Raw genomic sequence first — 19,018 nt, forward strand, 5'->3', positions numbered from 1 at the left:
CAGAGACACAGGCAGAGGGAGAAGCAGGCCCCATACAGGGAGTCCGACGTGGGACTTGATCCCAGGTCTCCAGGATCAGGCCCCGGGCTGCAGGCGGCGCTAAACCGCTGAGCTACCCGGGCTGCCCAACGCTTGTTTTCTTAATAAAATACTGTGAATATTACAAAATATTCATGGAAGAGGGGCACCTGGGTGGCTCAGTGGTTGAGCATCTCCTTTTTGCTCAGGGTGTGATTCCAGAGTCCTGGGATCAAGTCCCGCATGGGGATCCCCACAGGGAGTCTACTTCTCATTCTGCCTATGTCTCTCCCACTCTCTGTGTCTCTCATGAATAAATAAATAAGTAAATAAATAAATAAAATTTAAAAATCATATATATTCATGGAAGAACTTAGAGAGGGTGAGCTTAGGGTGAAAAAATGGTGATGTAGCCCAAGGGATGGATGCTAAGCCAGAGGTGCAGAGGAAGAATGGGGGGTACCTCAGTCATGAAAGGATTGCGACTGAGCCAGGACTCATAACTGAGAGACCAGAACAGTCCTCAAGGTTCCTAGAAAAGACAACTTCTCAGAGGAGGAAAGGGAAAGCCACAGTGACAGGGTCACTTGCTGACATCCTTCCGGAGAGCTATCACTGCCCCAAAGTCACTTCTACCATTATTTTTGCCTGAGACAGAGAAGGGGAGAGAAATGGGGAGACTGAGGGACAGAGACTAAGGAAACTTCATTTTTACGGCTCCTCACTTGCCGGTGTGCCTGGGTGTGCTGTGTGTTGCTGGAGGCTGCACAGTGGTCTTGGCAGACAGGGGAAGCCAGGTCGCCACGCAGGAGCGTTTTTATAAATCTGGGGAAATGTCTAAAGATATCTTCAGGGCAGCCCGGGTGGCTCAGCGGTTTAGCGACGCCTTAGGCCCAGGGTGTGATCCTGGAGACCTGGGATCGAGTCCCGCATCGGGCTCCCTGCGTGGAGCCTGCTTCTCCCTCTGCCTGTGTCTCTGCCTCTCTCTGTGTGTCTCTCATGAATAAATAAATAAAATCTTAAAAAAAAAAAAAAAAGATATCTTCAAAGAAAGACACCTGGTTCTTCCCACCTAACTTCTCAGGAGCCTTCTTCTCTAATATTCAGCTTAATACCAAAATTGTTAAAGCGTTAAGAGTCCGCACAACTCCGCCCAGCCCCTCGAGAACACAAACGGATTTCTCTCCCACTGCTCCACACCCTTCCCTGGCTCCCCAGTGCTCTCAGCCACCTAATTGAGCGTCTGTCCAGCGAGAACTGCATTTCCCATCGGCCTCATCGGGCCATGCCTACATTTCCCGTGATGCACAAGACCGCCGGCTCCTGGGCTGTTCTCGGGCCTGCCCTCCCGCCCTTCTAGTGCTGACTCTCGCCTTCCCCCACCGGCCACCAGTCCCCGCCCAATGCCCATTGGCAACTCCTACGGGCCTCCGCGAGGGGCGTGGCCTCCGGCGATCGTGACTCCCATTGGCTGTCGCGTCGTCGGGGGGCCGTGGCTACGGGAGCCGGGCGGGCACATTTCGAACCGTGGCTGGGGCGGCGGCGGCGGCCGTGGAGGCTGCGACGGTGAAGGATGCACCCGGCAGGCTTGGCGGCGGCGGGGACGCCCCGGCAGCGTAAGTGGCGTACGTGGCCGGGCGAGGAGATCGGGGGACGGGGTGGGGGGGGCAAGGGCGTGGCGGGGCCGCCGCGGCAGTTAGCGAGGTCGCTGCAGGTCGGAGGTCACGGGGTCAGGGATCTGGAGCTTCGGGGTGCGCGCAGCGCTGGGATGCCAGGTCCGGGTAGGGGGCGCGTTGGGGACGATTCTTCTTTTCTTTAGGAAATCCCTTTGGAAGAAAACAACTTTGGGCAGGATATTGTGTGATGTGCAGGAAAACGCGGCTTTTCATTCATTTGCGGTTACCGATCGGCCTTCTCCCCACCCTTCGGTGGCCTCGGGCTGTCGCCCGCGCTCCCTAGGACAGCGTTCAGAGCCCTTCGGGAGCTGAGAGGGCCATGTTTACCTCTCATTTAAGATTTGGACCTGTATGTCTTGTACTGTTCATCCCTTTCCCCGTCGCTTGTTAATTCGTGTCTCTCGTTAAGTGCCTCTTGGTCTCGGCCAGTGTGCTGCATCTCATGTAATCATTCAGCGGATCCTGCCTCAGCTGCCCTTGCGGCCGGCAGGCCCCGTGCTGGAATTTGGGTACCTGGTAGTAAGCAGCGCAGCACTAGTCCTCGTTAACTTAGGAGTCAGAGTTTAGTGGTGAGACTGACACTAAACTCGGAACAAACAAATCAGCAAGACAATCTGGGGAGTAATTAGGGCTGTAAAAGAAAAAATCCAGGGTGTGATGGAGGTTCAGAGGCCTGATGTGCTCACCCCTCCCTTCAGCCACTAATGAGGTGCCTGGCTGGCCTGGTGGTGGGTCACCCTGGGGCTCCCGCAGTGCCCAGAGAGCCCTGGTTGCTGTCCTCAGGGAGCTACCAGGACAGAGCAGAAGACAGGAAAGTCTAGAGCGATGATGTGCTGAGGAGGGAAGTCCAGGCGGAGGGGTCAGGGCCGGGGTGGAGGGATTGTGGTAGCCCAGATTAGGCATGTGACCCAGACAGGGCCTGTCGGTGAAGCTTCCGGAGAAAGGTTCCTCTAATGATGAGGAATTTGCTTGGAGAAGAGGATTTGTGGCGAGACGCCTGTCTGTGCCAAGTAAACAAGTGGACAGATGAATATATACTTAGGAAATGTGATTAAGTGCTCAGAGGGGAAATGAACCCCTGGATATTGTGAGAAAGAACAAGGTGGGGCTAGGCTTTATACTGAGGAGTGAGGGAGGTCTCGGAGGAGGAAACTCTTGAGCTGAGGCCTCAGTGCGATATTGGCAGATGTTAATCACGGAATGATGTTCCAGGGTGATAGCACTGCATGTTCAAAAGCCTGCGTGGGCTAGACGCTTGGCAGAGCCAGGGCCCAAGAGGCCAGTGTGACTGGGTTCGGTGAGCCCCAAGGGAGGTAACCAACGAGGGTGGTTGGAGGGGCTGGGGTCATGCAGGGCCTTGTAGGCACATGGATTTTATTCTCAGCACGGGGGGTACTGGTCTTGGGTAGGGGACGTGAAATGTTCCCTTTTGCATTTACGAAGATGATGCTGGCTGCTGACTGGAGAGAAGGCTGGTGGAGCAAGAATGGGCAGGCGCACTTAGGAGGAGGACCTTTATTTTTATTTATTTTTAAAATATTTATTTATTCATGAGAGACACACACACACAGAGGCAGAGACAGGCAGAGGGAGAAGCAGGCTCCATGCAGGGAGCCCGATGTAGGCCTCGATCCCGGGACTCCAGGATCACGCCCCAGGCCGAAGGCAGGCGCCAAACCACTGAGCCACCCAGGGATCCCCTGGAGGAGGACCTTTAAGTCAGGTTCAAGACCACGAAGTCTGAAGGGGGAGGGTACACACTGAGACACAGTGGGTGAGAACTAGCAATTGGACACAAGAAAGAAGGGGAGTCAGGGGCTTAGACTCCGGGGGTGAGGGCCCAGGCGTAGCCAGAGTGCACCGTGGGGAGCTGACCAGACCTGGATGTGGGGCCAGGAGAGAAGTGGTGGCTGGAGACCGTGGGGAGCTGACCAGACCTGGATGTGGGGCCAGAAGAGAAGTGGTGGCTGGAGACCGAACCTACAGCCCAGGGCGCGCCGCGGCTGTGAAGCTGTGGGTGGGTGAGACTGCTCTAAGTGAGAGGCGAAGCCAGAAATGTGGAAAATTGGGCCACACTGTGTCAGGGAGCCAAAAAAAAAAAAAAGAAAAAGAAAAGAAAGTCATGGGTGTAGAGGGACCCATCCAGAGACCTTCAGCCCCATCAAAACAGGAGTTTTTGTCTTTCTGATCACTGTGTATCCACCATGCCTGCAGGCGAGCCTAACACACAGGGGTGCTCGGAGGTGTTTGTGGGGCTCAGGAAAGGGAGGAGGTGGGCCAGTTGGAGGTTGGCATTTGAGACGGTGGAGTCACATGCTGCTTGAGTCAAATGACAGTGGCCAGAGGCTTCGGCCTGGCAGTGCAGAGGGGCATTTAGGAGGCCAGTAGTGGGGAGCAGAACCCCAAATATCGAGGACTGAGAGGGGGAGTGACAGGGAGGAAGGAAGGGCTTGCACCAAAGCTTTCAGAAGTGGGAGAGGGAGGGGATCCCTGGGTGGCGCAGCGGTTTGGCGCCTGCCTTTGGCCCAGGGCGCGATCCTGGAGACCCGGGATCGAATCCCACGTCGGGCTCCCGGTGCATGGAGCCTGCTTCTCCCTCTGCCTGTGTCTCTGCCTCTCTCTCTCTCTCTCTCTGTGACTATCATAAATAAATAAAAATTAAAAAAAAAAAGAAGTGGGAGAGGGAAAGGAAAATGGGGCCGCGCCCAGTGCTGCTGGTTCAGGATTGAGCACACCTGGCTCTGTTCTCAGGCTGCAAATAACTGAGAGGAAGAGTCAAGGGACTAGTAATTGGCCATAGGGACAGGGACCGACACGTTTTATGTGTCAGCCAGGGGCTGAGGAATTTATGAGTATCACTTGGCCTTGGGTCACTAACTGTTCCACAGAAGAGAGAGTTGAGGCACAGAGTCGGGACAAAGAGGACGGGATTCCTCTCCCCCATCCCACTGTAACGCTCACTCATTCCCTGTGCCCACAGTGGTGCCTGGGACACAGGAGGAGCTCAGTAACTATCTGGTGACATTGCTTATGGGTAGGGGTAAGGGGCTGTGCAGCCAGAGTGCAGGTTCAAATCCGTCCTGTGTTCCCCTTCTCTTCCCTCTTCCTTATCCCACCGCAGCTAAGCATGCCCCCAGCGAGTCCTGTCCCTCGGACCTCCAGAATCTGTCCAGAAGCAGCCCCCTCCCACCCCTCCATCCCTGTTTCTGTCCCCCCCCCCCACTTTGCTACCACTGGAGCAGCTTCCTGCCTCCTCCCCTCCTCCTGCCCCCCCCCCCACTGGAAGCCAAGAAGGACCCTTTAAAAACTGGAAACCTGGCTCTGCTTCATGCTATCCAAATGACTTGGGGGTAAGGGCCTGAGCCCCTCGGGGGCTGGCTTTTCCTGTCTGTGAAGGCGGGCGTGATAGCACTGACACAAATGGGGATGAAATGAGTTAGTCCATAGTGTTAGGGCACAGCCCCGGATGTGGCAAGTGCTCATTGGGGGTTTAATTATTGTAACATCGCCCGGGCCAACCTGGGCTAGAGTCCTGCCCCGACACTCACTTGGTGTGGCCCCGTGCACAGGTCATTTCCTCTGTCGCAGCCTTGGTTGCCACATTTGTAACGTGAGGATGGGCATCTACCTGGGGTTTTCTGTTTTGGTTTGGTGTATTTTTTTTTTTTTTACTTGCCCTAAAGAATATTTATTTATTTATTTATTTTACATTTTTTAATTTAAATTCAATTTGCCAAAAAAATAATAATAATAATAAATTCAATTGCCAACATATAACACCCAGTGCTCATCCCATCAAGTGCTTGCCTCAGTGCCCGTCACCCAGTTGTTCCTCAGGGTTTTATCAGGCACCCTACTGTAGCCCTGTGTGAGGAGCTGGGGATTCAGCTGTGAAAAGCTCCCCACCTTGGGGGGGGGCTCCCATTTTACTGGGGAGACACTGAACAAAATAAATAAAACGGGTAGGCTGTCAGCTTGTGCGGAGCTCTGGATACACGTGAAGCAGGGAAGGGAGGTGGGGTGTGCTGCCGAGGTTGTAGACAAGGTGGTAGGGGAGCCCCCACAGATGGGCAGAAGAGAGCTGGGGCTGGGGTGGGGAAAAGCACCAGAGCGGAGGAACAGCCAGTGCGGAGGCCCCGAGGTGGGAGCGCGCCCAGTGTGTGCGCTGAACATCAAGGCCCACGTGGCTGGAGCACACGGGTGAGGGGAGCCCCAGGGGAGATGCGGACAGGATTCCGGGCACAGTAGGCCGAGTAACATAGTTGCTGTCAACGGCATCATCGCTGTTGGTACTTGGACGGGCAGACAGAGGACAGGCCGACAGAGCCGCCCACACTGGACTAGGCGCCCATCCGACCTCCAAACCACCGCCGGCAGGAGAGCACCCACAGAATGAACGAAGCTCCCCACCCTCTTCCCCTGCAGCGTCGAAGCGGAGGATCCCCGTGTCCCAGCCGGGCATGGCTGACCCCCACCAGCTCTTCGATGACACAAGTTCGGCCCAGAGCCGGGGCTACGGGGCCCAGCGGGCTCCCAGCGGCCTGGGCTACCCTGCAGCCTCCGCGTCCCCGCAGGCCGCCTTCCTGGCTGACCCTGTGTCCAACATGGCCATGGCCTACGGGAGCAGCCTGGCCGCACAGGGCAAGGAGCTGGTGGATAAGAACGTGAGTGGGCTGGGCGGGTGGGGTGGGGGGAGGCGGGGGCCAGGAGGCCAGGGCTTCAGGCTTGGGCTCTGCCTCCCTCCAGATCGACCGCTTCATCCCCGTCACCAAGCTCAAGTATTACTTTGCCGTGGACACCATGTATGTGGGCAAAAAGCTGGGCCTGCTCTTCTTCCCCTACCTGCACCAGGTCAGCACTGCCCCCACCGAGGGGAACCGAGTCCGAGGAGGGGGGACGCCTCTGGGGGTGGAGGGTTGGGGGAGAGGGTTTGCCCCAGGAGCGGGCTCAGCTCTGGGGGTCTGCTTGCTCCCCTCACTCTGCCCGCAGGACTGGGAAGTGCAGTACCAGCAGGACACTCCCGTGGCCCCCCGCTTTGATGTCAACGCTCCTGACCTCTACATTCCAGGTCTCCCCCTCCCTATCTCCTGCCCCTTCTCCCCCTGGGGGGGCACGCTTAGGGCAGAGGTGTAGGTGCCCAGTGGCCCAGGATGGTCTGTCTGCCTCTGACCAGTGTCTGTGTGTCTGCCTCCCACAGCTATGGCTTTCATCACTTATGTCTTGGTGGCTGGCCTGGCGCTGGGGACCCAGGATAGGTAAGGGAGGCCTGGAGTAGCCAGAGCGGGGTGAGGCTTGGGGGGCTGAGGGGCAGTCAGGAAGGTCTCTTGGATCTCCTGTCTCGGAACAGCCCCACCGTACTCCCAGTGGGCTCAGGACAGAGCCCTCGGTGTCACCGCCAGCGTCACCCTTTCCTCGCTTTCCACCCATGTGAGCCCATCACTCTGGCCTCCTTAGGAGATGCAGCTCATCCTCACTGCCTCCTAACCAGCTGCCTTGCCCACATACCCTCTGCACCCTGACTCCAACAGCAGCTAGCAAGATCTTGTCTGAGGTGTGGGCCTGGCTACGTCCACCCTGCTCAGAAGCTGCCCATAGCTCTCCCGTCCCCAGATCAAGCCCTGGCTCCTTAGTCTCCCACTGCACGGCCTCCATGCAGCTGCTCTCTGCCCCTCCTCCTCACTCTGCCTCACCACTCCAGGACTCTTTCCATCTTCCAGACGGCCTGGTGCTGCCTGACCCCTGCCCCAGGGCCTTTGCACACCCAGTTCCCTTAGCTCAGGAGTCTGTTCCTCCCCTGCATCACCTGCTGAGCACCTGCTCACTTGTGATGTCTCCACTCTGGCGTCACTTACTCAGGGAAGTCTTCCCACCCCCCAAATGGGTCAAACCCCCACGTCTCACTCTTAGGTCCCAGTTCATTTCTTCTGTGGCATTGAAAAACAATGGCCATTGGAGTCAATTCATTGTTGAGGCACTGGGGGCAGAGACCACGGTCCTTCTTCCCAGTGAGCTCCTTAGTCCTCTGGCTGCAGCTCAGGTGGCCTCTCCTCTGGGTAGCCCTGACACCTCCTGACTGGGTCAGGCACCTCCCCTGCTCTGTGCTCCCCTCACCCCAGCCCTGACGTCTCTGGGCTGTCACTGAGGACAAGCCTGCCTTCCCTGAGTGAGATTTCCTCGAGGACAGGGTCCAGATCCATCTTGGTCACTGTTGAGTCTCCAGCCCCACCCAACACAGGGAGGGTGAACCGGCAGTTGGGGTGACAGAGCTTGGTGCCGGCAGGTTCTCCCCAGACCTCCTTGGGCTGCAGGCAAGCTCTGCGTTGGCCTGGCTGACACTGGAGGTGCTGGCCATCCTGCTCAGTCTCTACCTGGTCACTGTCAACACTGACCTCACCACTATCGACCTGGTGGCCTTCTTGGGCTATAAATACGTTGGGTGAGTACCTCCTTCCCCTCCCCCCGCCTCCAGCCCCAGCCCCCAGGCCTCTTCCTCAGACCGGCCTTCCCCTCTCTTCTCAGGATGATTGGCGGGGTCCTTATGGGCCTGCTCTTTGGGAAGATTGGCTACTACGTGGTGCTGGGGTGGTGCTGCGTGTCTATCTTTGTGTTCATGGTGAGCTGGGGCTCAGGGGAGGATGGGGCTTGAGGGCACAAGCCCTCATATTCGGGGTCCCCTGGAGGCATCCAAGCAGAGCATGTCAGCCTAGGAGTTAAGAGCCACCTTGCCCAACTGAGGAGGCTTAAAGTGGCTATCCCAGCCTGGGGGGTCAGGAGGGCTTCCTGGAAGAGGGGGTGTCCAGTCTGGGGTCTGAAGGAAGAGGAGCCAGCTGCGCTGTTAGGGTGGGCTCTCACCCTCACTCCACTCTTAGGTGGTGACATGGTGGGCTTTCCTGCCAGAATTTCTGTCAGGATGAAAAAGGTTTGGTATCCCTGGAAGTAGCTTCTCTGGGTCCCAAGCAAATCACTTCCTCTCTTTAAATCTTTAGAACTGTTTCCCCTTTTGTAAAAAAAAAGAGGAATGATGATAAATGCACCTCAGGGCCCTGGGAAGAGGCCGTGTGAGCCTGTGTGAGGAGCAGGGGGCAAAAACTGGTTGGCCAAATCTGACCCTCAGATAAACTTTGACCTAGGTGTCATTGTTTAAAAGTAAAAAAAAAAAAAAAAAAGCCTTTCAGGCTTATGTCGAAAAACTGTCCTCGCGCCAGCAGCAGCGGGTGGCAGCAGCGGTGGCAGCAGCGGTGGCAGCAGCCGTGGCCCAGCCCCGCCCCCCTCGGGCAGGGGTCGCGGGGCGCGCATCCCACACCCTCCCGTCTCCCCCAAGGCTCGGGTAGGAGCAAGGCCTCACCGGCCGTTAGAGGAGATGGGGGATCCGAGGCTCCCCACGAGCGGAGACTTGGGCCCGGCGGCCGAGGACTCAAGGCTGAACCCCCCCCCCGCCCCCAGATCCGGACGCTGCGGCTGAAGATCCTGGCGGAGGCGGCGGCCGAGGGCGTCCCGGTGCGCGGGGCGCGGAACCAGCTGCGCATGTACCTGACCATGGCCGTGGCGGCGGCGCAGCCCCTGCTCATGTACTGGCTCACCTTCCACCTGGTGCGGTGAGGGCGGCCCCGGCCCCCGCCCCGCCCCGCCCCCGCCCCCGAGGTGCCGAGGCCGCCGCCGCACGCGCGGTTCCGGAAACAATAAACCGTGACGGGCTCGGCGAGGCGGCGTCTCCTTGGCGGCGCGGGCGGCCGGCGGGGGCAGGCCCGGCCCGGGCGGGGGAGGGGCGGGGGGCGAGCGGGGGGCGCGCGGGGGGCGAGCGGGAGGCGCGCGGGAGGCGAGCGAGGAGAGGTTTATTGAGACCCGCCCAGGCCCGTCAGTGGGGAGCCTCCTTCTTCGCCTTCCCCTTCTTCTCCTTCTTCTCCTTCTTCTCCTTCTTCTTCTTCACCTTGGGCTTCTCGGCCTTGCCCGGCGAGCTTCCGTGCGGCCCCGGGGCGGCGGCGCGAGGCTGCGGGGCCGCGGGCGGGGGAGAGGAGAGCGGGTTGGGCCGGGGAGGCCGGGCCGGGCCTGTGCCCTCCCCCGGGCGCCTGCTGCGGGGCGGGGGGTCCTACCTTCCCGTCATGGTCGGAGTCGCTGGAGCTGCCGCTGCTGCTGCTGGAGTCCGAGCTGCGGTGGCCGTGGCCCTGCCAGTTGGAGGCGCGGCGGTGAGGCCAGGAGCCCGGCCCCGGCCCCGGCCCAAGGCGGCCGCCCCCGCCCCAGGGGGGACTTACCCTCGGTTTATCCGCCGACGCGCCCTGAGCTTTGGGGGCGCTGTGTTTGTGGTCTCCCACCTGGCCTGTCCCGTGGGGCTTCTTGGAGTCCAGGGCTGTGGAGAGAAGTCGGGTGGGTTGGTGCGGGGGCGGTGGGCGGGATGCGCCCCTGGAGGAGGTTTCTGGGGCGTAGCCTGGCCCCCTGCGCCTCGGATGCCCGTCTTCCCAGGAGCGCACCTGCGGTCAGGTCGAACTCCATGGTGGTGAGACGAGGTCTGTGGGGAGGCCGCCGGGGGCCTGGGTAGTGCCCGAGGGCAGGGGGCAGGCCGTGGGGAGGAGCAGTGGGAACTGCCCGCCCAGGGACTTCTGGGGAGCCCCACCCCACCTTGTTCAGATTCCTGAGCCTGACTCACAGCCCCTCCCCAGCACCACCCAACTTCTCTGGGAAACGGGGGTGGGGGGGTGGACAGTTAAGGGCTAAGTTTCCACCCCCCCCCGAGCCTTGGCGAGGGAGGGGGGACTGTGTGGGCAGCTGTAGACTTCTGGGAGAGGGGCTGCAGCTGTCCCCTGCTTCCCCCAAGAGGCTCTGATGCCTGCTTTGGAAGAAATGAGAGGGAGGGTCCCGCCCTGTGCCCCGTGCCCCGTCCCGTCATCATGCTGACACTGTACTCACTGCGGGCCAGGCACTGTTCAAGGGCTGCACGCACAGTAACTCACTTTCACAACCTCTGAAGGGGCAAAGAGCAGGAGCTGGTCCTCCTGAATTTGAGGACCGTGTCACTTAGTAGTGAGGTGAGCTCAGGAAAGACTTAGCCTCTCCGTGCCTCCGTTTCTTCATCTGTATACAGCAGGTACCATATGGGGTTGTTGTAATGAATTAATTTTCTAGAACCATGCCTGGCAAGATAAGGTTTGGGGTTTTTTAATCAGAAGGTAGGTATCATTACTACCCCTATTTTACAGATGAGAAAACTGAGGGACCAAGTAAGTAAGACAGTGGAGGGCAAATATAGTGTGAATGCCTAGAACTGGGATCCACAGCCAGACTCAGGTCCAGGGCTCTGGCCCCTGGGGCTCTCCCTGGAGGGTGGTCAGCCGCAGGGGTAGCTGTGAGCCCCGCCTGCCCTCCCCATGCTGGCCTGGGCCAGGCAGGCCGAGGGGGGCGGTGGGGGGCGAGCCACTTGCTCCCATTGCTGTGAGGCTAAGTGTCCTTCGCGAGTCCCTCTGCGACACAGCTCTGCCACCAGCAGCTGGGCTGCCGTCCAGGCAGGAGTCATTCATGGCTGACGCCTGGGGATGATGATGACGACCATGTGTACTCCGGTCTCTGGTCCAAAGTGCATTCCTGGGAGAGGCCTCCCCTGGGTGCTGGCTCCACACGGCCTATCGCTTTCACCTCTTTCCCCTGCTTGATGACCAGCTTAGCCCTTAAAGACAATAAAATGTTATCTTTATGGTCCATTCCTTCAGCTTATGTTTGTTGACTACCTACTAGGTGCCCAGGACGGTTCAGGTGCTGCGGATACAAAGGTTAATTTAATTAAACCAGCAAACATCCCAGCCTCACGGGATTAGCTCTCTATTGGGGGAAACAAGTGTACGGAATGTTAGAAAACAACAGGAAACTAAGGTGTCCGGTGAGTTGGTAAATGGAGAGACAAAATGTGAATATCTACGTGGCGGAACACTACTCCGCCATAAAAAGGAAATGAACTGACATACAGTGCATCGTGCATGAGCCTCAGAAACATTCTGCGAGGTGAACGAAGCCAGACACCAAGGAGTCCATGCTGTAGGAGTGTTCGCATTTAGTGTTCAGAGAAGGGTTATTGAGACAGCAGGTGGCGGGTTGCTGGGAACTACGTGGGGAATGGGGATTAACTAATTGTAGAGGATGAAAATACATCTGAAAATGCCCTTCTCTCTGTGTCTCTCATTCATAAATAAAAATAAATAAATAAATAACAACTGGGGGCGCCTGGATGGCACAATTGGTTAAGCATCCCACTCCTGGTTTCAGCCCAGGTTGTGAACTCAGTGTCGTGGGACCAAGCCCCATGTCTTCGCTGAGCGCAGAGCCTACTTAAGATTATCTCTCCCTGGGTGGCGCAGCGGTTTAGCGCCTGCCTTTGGCCCAGGGCGCGATCCTGGAGATCCGGGATCGAATCCCACGTCCGGCTCCCGGTGCATGGAGCCTGCTTCTCCCTCTGCCTATGTCTCTGCCTCTCTCTCTCTCTCTCTCTCTGTGTGACTATCATGAATAAAAAAAAAAAGATTATCTCTCCCCCCAGGCTTGCTCTCTCTGAAAATAAATCTTTAAAAAAATTAACCCCTGAAGTGTACATTTGAAGTGGGTAAGTTTATGTAACTTATGCCTCAATAAAGGCTGTATTTTAAAAAGCAATATGCACTAAGGAGAGAGCAAGAAAGGGGGCTAGGTAATAACTACATGGTATTTTGGGGAGAGGCTGGATTTTATTTTTTTTAAGATAGATTTATTCATGAGAGAGAGAGAGGGAGAGACACAGGCAGAGGGAGAAGCAGGCTCCATGCAGGGAGCCTGACGTGGGACTCATCCGGGTCTCCAGGATCACACCCTGAGCTGAAGGCCGCGCTAAACCACTGAGCCACCGGGGCTGCCAGAGAGGTTGGATTTTAGTTGCCAAGGAAAGCTTCACTCAAGTCTTTTTTGAATAAAGATCTGAAGATGAGGAGATAAGCCATGCAAACACAGGGAGGTAGTGTTCTAGGCAGTGGGAATACAAGTGCAAAAGATCCAGAGGCAGGAATGTACCTGAGTGATGAACTACAAGGGCTTCAGAGTGGTGGTGAGAATGGAGGGGAAGACATAGGAGATGAAGAGGGATTGTGGGGTGGAGCGGGGGGCTTGTACATCGGAGACCTTTGATCTTTACTCCGAGTGAAAAGAGGTGGTGAATGATGACTGGCTTTATGCACAACTGGATGCAGGATATGAGAAAACGTGTTTTTCCAGGCAAAACAAATTCCCTGGGGGTTAGGGACGGTTTTTTTTTTTTTTTTGCTCAGCATCCAGAACAGCAGGACTTGGAATTTGGTGCTCACTAACATCTGGTGAAATAGTGAGGTTACCTGATACCAGGCACTCTGCTAACGAACGTCATGGCAGGTTACAACAGGCACAGAGTACCTAAGAGTTTGGGTTGTGGAGGGTCAGGTGCTCACTGGAATCCTCCCTCTACTTCTTACTGCTCTATGAATAAATAAGTCAGCCACCCTGCACCTCAGTTTTGTCCTCTGTAAAATGGAAGACTTCCACTCATAAGGTGACCGTTGTGTCTGGAGCCTGCCTGGCACAAGGTAAATAGATACTCAGTAAATGTTAGTTTTATTATTCATATTCACAAGCACAACCTCATATGATTACTTGTGAAGCTGGCGGTAGGATCCCATGTTCTGTATGAGGCAGTTGAGCTTCAAAAAGAAGGTTTTGTGCCCAAGGACACTGGGCTAGTAGATCGCAGAGCGGTAGTGGGAGACCTTCCAGACCCAAGATGAAGTAGCTCTTTACTACTTTGCTAAGATTGTGGAAAGGGTGAGGGGGTCTGGAGAAGAGCACGCCTGATGCTCCAAATTCCCCTCTATTCACTCCTGTATTAGTTAGGAGGTGGCTGCTGTTAGGCCAGAAAGAGCATTAACAAGATAGCTTCACTTTTTCTCCCATAAAATCACCCAGGGACCTGGGCTCCTAACTCTGGTTGCTCTGCATCCTTCCCGGGTGTTGCCCGTGAACATACAGGGGAGCTGGATTCTTGGGAAGGGAAAGGGCGAGTAGAGGGCACACCAGTTCCTATTAAGGACCCCACCTGGAAGCAGCACGTCCCTCTGCTGAAGAGACTAGGAAATTACAGCACCTTGCTGGGCAGCTGTGTACCTAGAGAAAACCTGGGGACTTCTTTACTGAAAGGAAGAAGGGGATATGGACACAGGAGCCTGTGAATCACTACTCCCCATTGGGGGCAGTGAATATACCCATTCTCTTGTTCTAACCCAGAAGACTTACAAACAGAGGTGAGGGCAGCCTGGGTGGCTCAGTGGTTTAGTGCTGCCTTTGGCCCAGGGCATGATCCTGGAGACGGGGGATCGAGTCCCACATTGGGCTCCCTGCTCCCTCCTCTCGCTCTCTGTCTCTCGTGAATAAATAAAATCTAAAAAAACAAAAAACAAATGGAGGCCAGATTAGAGCTGAGAAGGTGAACCCAAGATGCTTAATGAGAAGATGGTGTGAGGGCCTAAGTATGTCCAGCCTTCTGCTCTTCAGAAAACACCCCCTGCTGTTCAGTACTCATCTAGGTGCCACCAGGCGCAGGGACAAGAGCTTCTGTCCCTCCCCAGGCCCTGCCTGCCCCTGACTGGTAATGCCTCTGCCCTCCTCTGCTTGCTTCCTCATTGACTTGGTCCTAAGCAACGCCTTCTTTGTAGGAAGAAGGGACTTGTGTTCCCAACTGGCCTGCAATACTGCCATTCACTACTAGACTGGCTTTCTCTTTCTCTAATGTTTCACAGCAGACATTCTTTGGAGGGTCACTCCAACCCTGAAGTTTTTACTTAATCTCTGCAATTTAGGAGGAGATTGCTGGATGCCAACTTCAGTGGCTAGGGAAGCCAAGATGGGGTAGGACCAAGGAGTGGGTGGCTGGGGCACAGCCTTCCACGGGCATCCTGCACCCCTACACATGAGGAAAAAGCACTGCTGCAAGGCCTACTTTCATCTCTGTCCTGAAGTTTACCTGAACAGAGCACCCTGGTCCTATAAACATCATAATCCCTATACGAAAACGTTTTCTTTGAACTTAACCATGTCCCAGGAGATGGATGACTTTAAGTGCACAGTACGTAGGGACTCAGTTTCCTCTGTCCCAAGACTGAAGTGTGGCACTGGCCCTGGGCATTCTGGAACACTAATGATCAGAACTTCTTGATGGGCCCCCCTTTGGGGGCATGCTAAGGGGCTGACAGCCCGGCTACAGAAAGCCAAACTTGGCCACCACCCAACTGACTGTTGTGTCTGGGATTTTATTTCACTCTATTTGCAAGTTAACAAGTTAGCTGGTAACTGTTTCCAAAATGCTGGCAGAGGCCTTGAGATTCCTGGGTCAGAGGCAGAGCTTTCTTACTCCCAGCAAGCAGCTTAAGCATCAGCAGGTTGGTTCCCTCTGCCCCATGGGGGCAATGGGTTGTACCACAGGAGCAGGACATGAGCTCTGGAGACCTGGCCCTTTATAGTAAGAAGCAGGCAAGCCTGCTTTGTCCCACAGGGAGCCACTCTCTCATCCCTCTAGGTGCTCGCTGCAAACCCAACCCGGAGGGCAGCCCCGGGTGGCTCAGCGGTTTAGTACCTGCCTTCTGCCCAGGTGTGATCCTGGAGTTCCGGGATCGAGTCCCTCATCAGGCTCCCTGTATGGGGTCTGCTTCTCCCTCTGCCTGTGTCTCTCATGAATAAATAAAATCTTAAAAAAAAAAAAAAATACAACCAACCCTGAGAGACTGCCAAGGTAAGCAGTGGTCAGGGTCACATATTTTTGGCGCACCCAAGATTCCTGATAGCATGACAGACCCCCCTGGATGACTATCTCTGCCAACAATCCAGCCGTCCTGCCACCCCGGTGAATTTTCACACAAGAATGCCACTCTGATAAATCTAACAGAGCTTGAGAGCGAATTCATTCAATTCCTCTCAGACAGCATTTAATTAAAGTGACCCAGGAACAGGACTCCAAGGAGCAGTGAGTCCTGCTAAGACACCAACCTGCTGGCCAGGGTCCTGGAGCTTTCCAGCTGTGTAGGAACAGGCATCCTGCAGACAGCCAGGATGTAGTCTAAGACTAGTCTATAATCCATTAGGACCCACACAAGGGACTTCAGGCTGACCTGTGGCTCTTCGGTATCATTACCAATAATTACAAGGCCCCAAAGCAACCCTCATGCCCAATGGGGAGACACTGTGGCTCATTCTTTTCCACCTGCAAGCACATAGAATACTGGGGCACAGGGCACTGCAGTTCAGGATTTGTCAAGCTGGTCTTGGACCACCACATGGGCAGTGCCACTGAATAGTTGCAGCCTCAACCACCATCCATGTATGGCATAGCCCGGGGTTGCTTGGGCCTCAGAAGTGTGATTTTTATCATACAGACTGGAACAAGGCTGTGCAAGTTTTATCATAGACTGGAACAAGGCTGTGCAGGTCCATGTGTTTGTAAATGTCTAGGGTAGGGCCCACATTGAGGAGCTGCCACTGATGGCACCGGGCACAGCAGAATTGTCTGGGACTGACCATGTTGACAGGCCACACTGCCAGGTGCAGGGCTCAGGGCACTAGGAGATTGGCAGATTGTAGTGCTGGATTTAAACGACAGAGCCCTAGTGGCACCTCCTACTGTCCAGGATCTGAAGTGTTCCTTCCCTGAGGGTGTCCCATCCCAGCAGGTACAGCTGCACCTCTTCTATCACCTACTCACACCCAGACCTTCTGTTTGGGAGGGTCACATGTAAATGTTCATTGTTACAGACACCATATGGATCACTGCAGGGAGACTTGGCAAGCAGGGCACTCAACAACCCAGTGATCACTATCTTCATAATGTAGGACCAGTACCAGTCCAAGGAAGTATCCAGGCAGGCTCAAAATCCCTGAGGCCCCTTCCGGTCAGCCTGCCACCCAGAGGGTGCACCAATTAGGTGGGCCTGGACTTGACACTAGAGGGGAGAAAGATGCATCACACAGAAATGAGGAAGAAAGAATCCCAAATTTTCAAAATAGCCTAATGTAGCTCCCAACCCCTTTGACCTGACCGTTACCCAGGAGATGGCCTAGAAATAACCCCTTTCTAGGGACAGGCATGTCCCCTGAACAAACAAACTCTTTACTGAAGCGTGTGGAGGGGACAATGACAGGTCTTTGTTGAATGGACTTTTTAAAAGCCCACTCCACCTCTACATGATATGAGCAGCCTGAGGATGACAAAGGCTGTGAAATGGCCACTGAATACCTTGGCTACTGGCCCACTGTTGGGCAGCCTTTCCAAAGGAGCACCACTGTTAGCCCATAAATGGTTCAGAAAGTCCCAAACAGGCAGTTTAGTTTCAAGGGCCACAGTGGTGACACAGGAGCTGGCTGGCCAGACATGAATGGCAGCACCACAGCCTGGAAAAGCATCGCACACAGTGAGACACCACTGGCAGGCAGGGTCCAAAGGTCCAAGGCAGTCAGTCGGTCAGCCAGGAGCCAGCAGGCCACGGGGCCTCCAAACCATGAGACAAGTGGGACACATTTTGGCAGAAGGGAGTCAGCATGACTTCTGCACCGGAAACACAAAGGTACACTATATGAAAAACCTAAAGTTCAAATGGCCTTGATGGTGTTAAGAGAAGTCACTTGATCTTCCTACTGCAAAATTAAAGTGATTCCCAACCATTTCTTTTAAAATCCCAGCACAGGGGCACTTCATTGGCTCAGTCAGTGAAGCTTGCGACTCTTGATCTTGGGGTCGTGAGTTCAAGTCCCACACTGGGTATAGAGAGGACATAAAATCTTTAAAAATGAAAATAAAATCCACTTTTTTTTTCACATTAAGTTATGGAGAAAGAACTCTTGAGTAGGTAGAGAAAGGCCCCCTGCTCAGCCAGAGGCATCACTAGGCCTGAGGTCCCACATAGGGTCCCACATGAGGGTACAAAGGAGAGCTGCCAGCTACTGACAGACAAGTAGGCAGAGGTGGACACCAGCCCCCTGAAGGAGGTTCCCTTGCTGAGCATTTCCCTTCGTCGACCCAGCACCTATGATCTCACATAACCCTCATGCTCACCCAGAGTACAGGTGAGGAAATGGGACATTCAAAGGAGCTGAGTGATCCGCTCACTGCTGCACACCTGGAATGGTGGGTGGAGAGTCTCTTCCTGGTGCCTTTTTCTGGACCAAAGGCTCTCGCAGAACTGGGTCTTGATCTATCTGGGATATAGCAGGCAGCTTTCATCTGCTCACCATCGTCTCTGAGGCCAGATTGCCAGGTTGCCTAGAAGGCTTGGCAGGGAGGGCCAGAATCCCTGAGCAATGTCTCCCATAAATGAGGAAGGCTGCAAAGGAGGACATGAGATATTTGTCCAACTTGCCTCTGGAATAGTTTTCTAAGCCCTATGGGATTGGGATGCATGTCTCTTCCCCAATACACAAAATGTGATCTTTCTGGCCTGAGGGGTTTTCTAGGAAGGGTGAAGGACGGAGGCCTTGCCAGCTTCCCCACCTATGCTAGTGGAGGCCCCAGGCTGCCTGGCTGATCCCATGGGTTCCCCCAATGCTGTTCCATGTTCAGGACTACATGTTTGGACAATGGGGAGAAAGAAAAGAAGGGCTTCCAGAGTCTAGAGACAGGAAGGGAACACCCACAGGTAGGCAGAATTGCAGCCAAGCTTGGAGGCCAATTTCAGCCAGGAGGTATCCTGTCCCCATTTCACTGCAGAGGCAGGTGGGAGACCTGAGGAAGACTGTAGAACTGCGGGGAGAGGGGAGAGAGGACAGTCACAGATGCCAAAATGACTGGTCATTTTGCCACCCCAATCTCAGGAAGTTTTCGGTCTTCCCCTGGACAGGATGCATCCTCACTCCAATCCTCCTGCATCCTAAAAGGCAGTGTTTCAAGGTATGGGTTAGTCCACATTGGGTCATTATTATTATTTTTTTTTTAAATTTTTATTTATTTATGATAGTCACACACACAGAGAGAGAGAGAGAGGCAGAGACATAGGCAGAGGGAGAAGCAGGCTCCATGCACCAGGAGCCCGACGTAGGATTCGATCCTCGGTCTCCAGGATCGCACCCTGGGCCAAAGGCAGGCACCAAACCGCTGCGCCACCCAGGGATCCCTGGGTCATTATTTAAACAATAGGGGTGCCTGGCTGGCTCAGTCAGTTAAACGGCTGCCTTCAGCTCATGATCCCAGGGTCCTAGGATTGAGCCCTGTGTCAGACTACCCACAGGGAAACTGCTCCTCCCTCTACCTATGTCTCCCATGAATGAATAAATCTTTTTTAAAAAATTAAATAAATAAGTAAACAACA

At 55.2% G+C, this 19,018-nt stretch overlaps 2 protein-coding genes and 1 long non-coding RNA gene across 6 annotated transcripts; 1 reads left to right on the forward strand and 2 right to left on the reverse strand.

Moving 5' to 3' along the window:
- Positions 1-1,478: 1,478 nt before the first annotated feature.
- On the forward strand, positions 1,479-11,386 carry LOC119878548 (protein YIF1B). Of its 3 annotated transcripts, none has more exons than XM_038589166.1 (8): positions 1,479-1,634; positions 6,120-6,358; positions 6,441-6,545; positions 6,684-6,762; positions 6,892-6,949; positions 7,975-8,130; positions 8,214-8,307; positions 9,138-11,386. In XM_038589166.1, exons 1-8 carry the CDS (start codon positions 1,592-1,594, stop codon positions 9,291-9,293), a joined length of 930 nt encoding a protein of 309 aa, XP_038445094.1. In that variant the 5' UTR covers positions 1,479-1,591; the 3' UTR covers positions 9,294-11,386. The 3 variants fall into 3 exon arrangements, with proteins under 3 accessions (XP_038445094.1, XP_038445093.1, XP_038445095.1); XM_038589165.1 differs by having other exon boundaries at positions 1,497-1,643; XM_038589167.1 differs by lacking the exon at positions 1,479-1,634 and adding an exon at positions 1,705-1,793.
- Positions 9,510-13,998, reverse strand: LOC119878549 (immortalization up-regulated protein-like). 2 transcript variants are annotated; one of them, XM_038589169.1, is made up of 5 exons: positions 13,965-13,998; positions 10,160-11,349; positions 9,944-10,038; positions 9,785-9,856; positions 9,510-9,681 (listed from the first exon to the last, which is right to left on the reverse strand). In XM_038589169.1, the coding sequence occupies exons 2-5, from the start codon at positions 10,179-10,181 to the stop codon at positions 9,550-9,552; spliced, it is 321 nt and encodes a 106-aa protein (XP_038445097.1). In that variant the 5' UTR covers positions 10,182-11,349; positions 13,965-13,998; the 3' UTR covers positions 9,510-9,549. The 2 variants fall into 2 exon arrangements, with proteins under 2 accessions (XP_038445097.1, XP_038445096.1); XM_038589168.1 differs by lacking the exon at positions 13,965-13,998 and having other exon boundaries at positions 10,160-11,913.
- Positions 13,999-14,116: 118 nt separating this feature from the next.
- On the reverse strand, positions 14,117-18,734 carry LOC119878550. Its single transcript, XR_005386996.1, has 3 exons — positions 18,348-18,734; positions 17,834-18,037; positions 14,117-15,411 (listed from the first exon to the last, which is right to left on the reverse strand). It is a non-coding gene; the product is annotated as an uncharacterized LOC119878550 (long non-coding RNA).
- Between the last annotated feature and the right edge of the window lie 284 nt (positions 18,735-19,018).

The sequence above is a fragment of the Canis lupus genome, unplaced genomic scaffold (genome assembly GCF_011100685.1).
Source record: "Canis lupus familiaris isolate Mischka breed German Shepherd unplaced genomic scaffold, alternate assembly UU_Cfam_GSD_1.0 chrUn_S1713H1907, whole genome shotgun sequence".
NCBI classification, from domain to species: domain Eukaryota; kingdom Metazoa; phylum Chordata; class Mammalia; order Carnivora; family Canidae; genus Canis; species Canis lupus.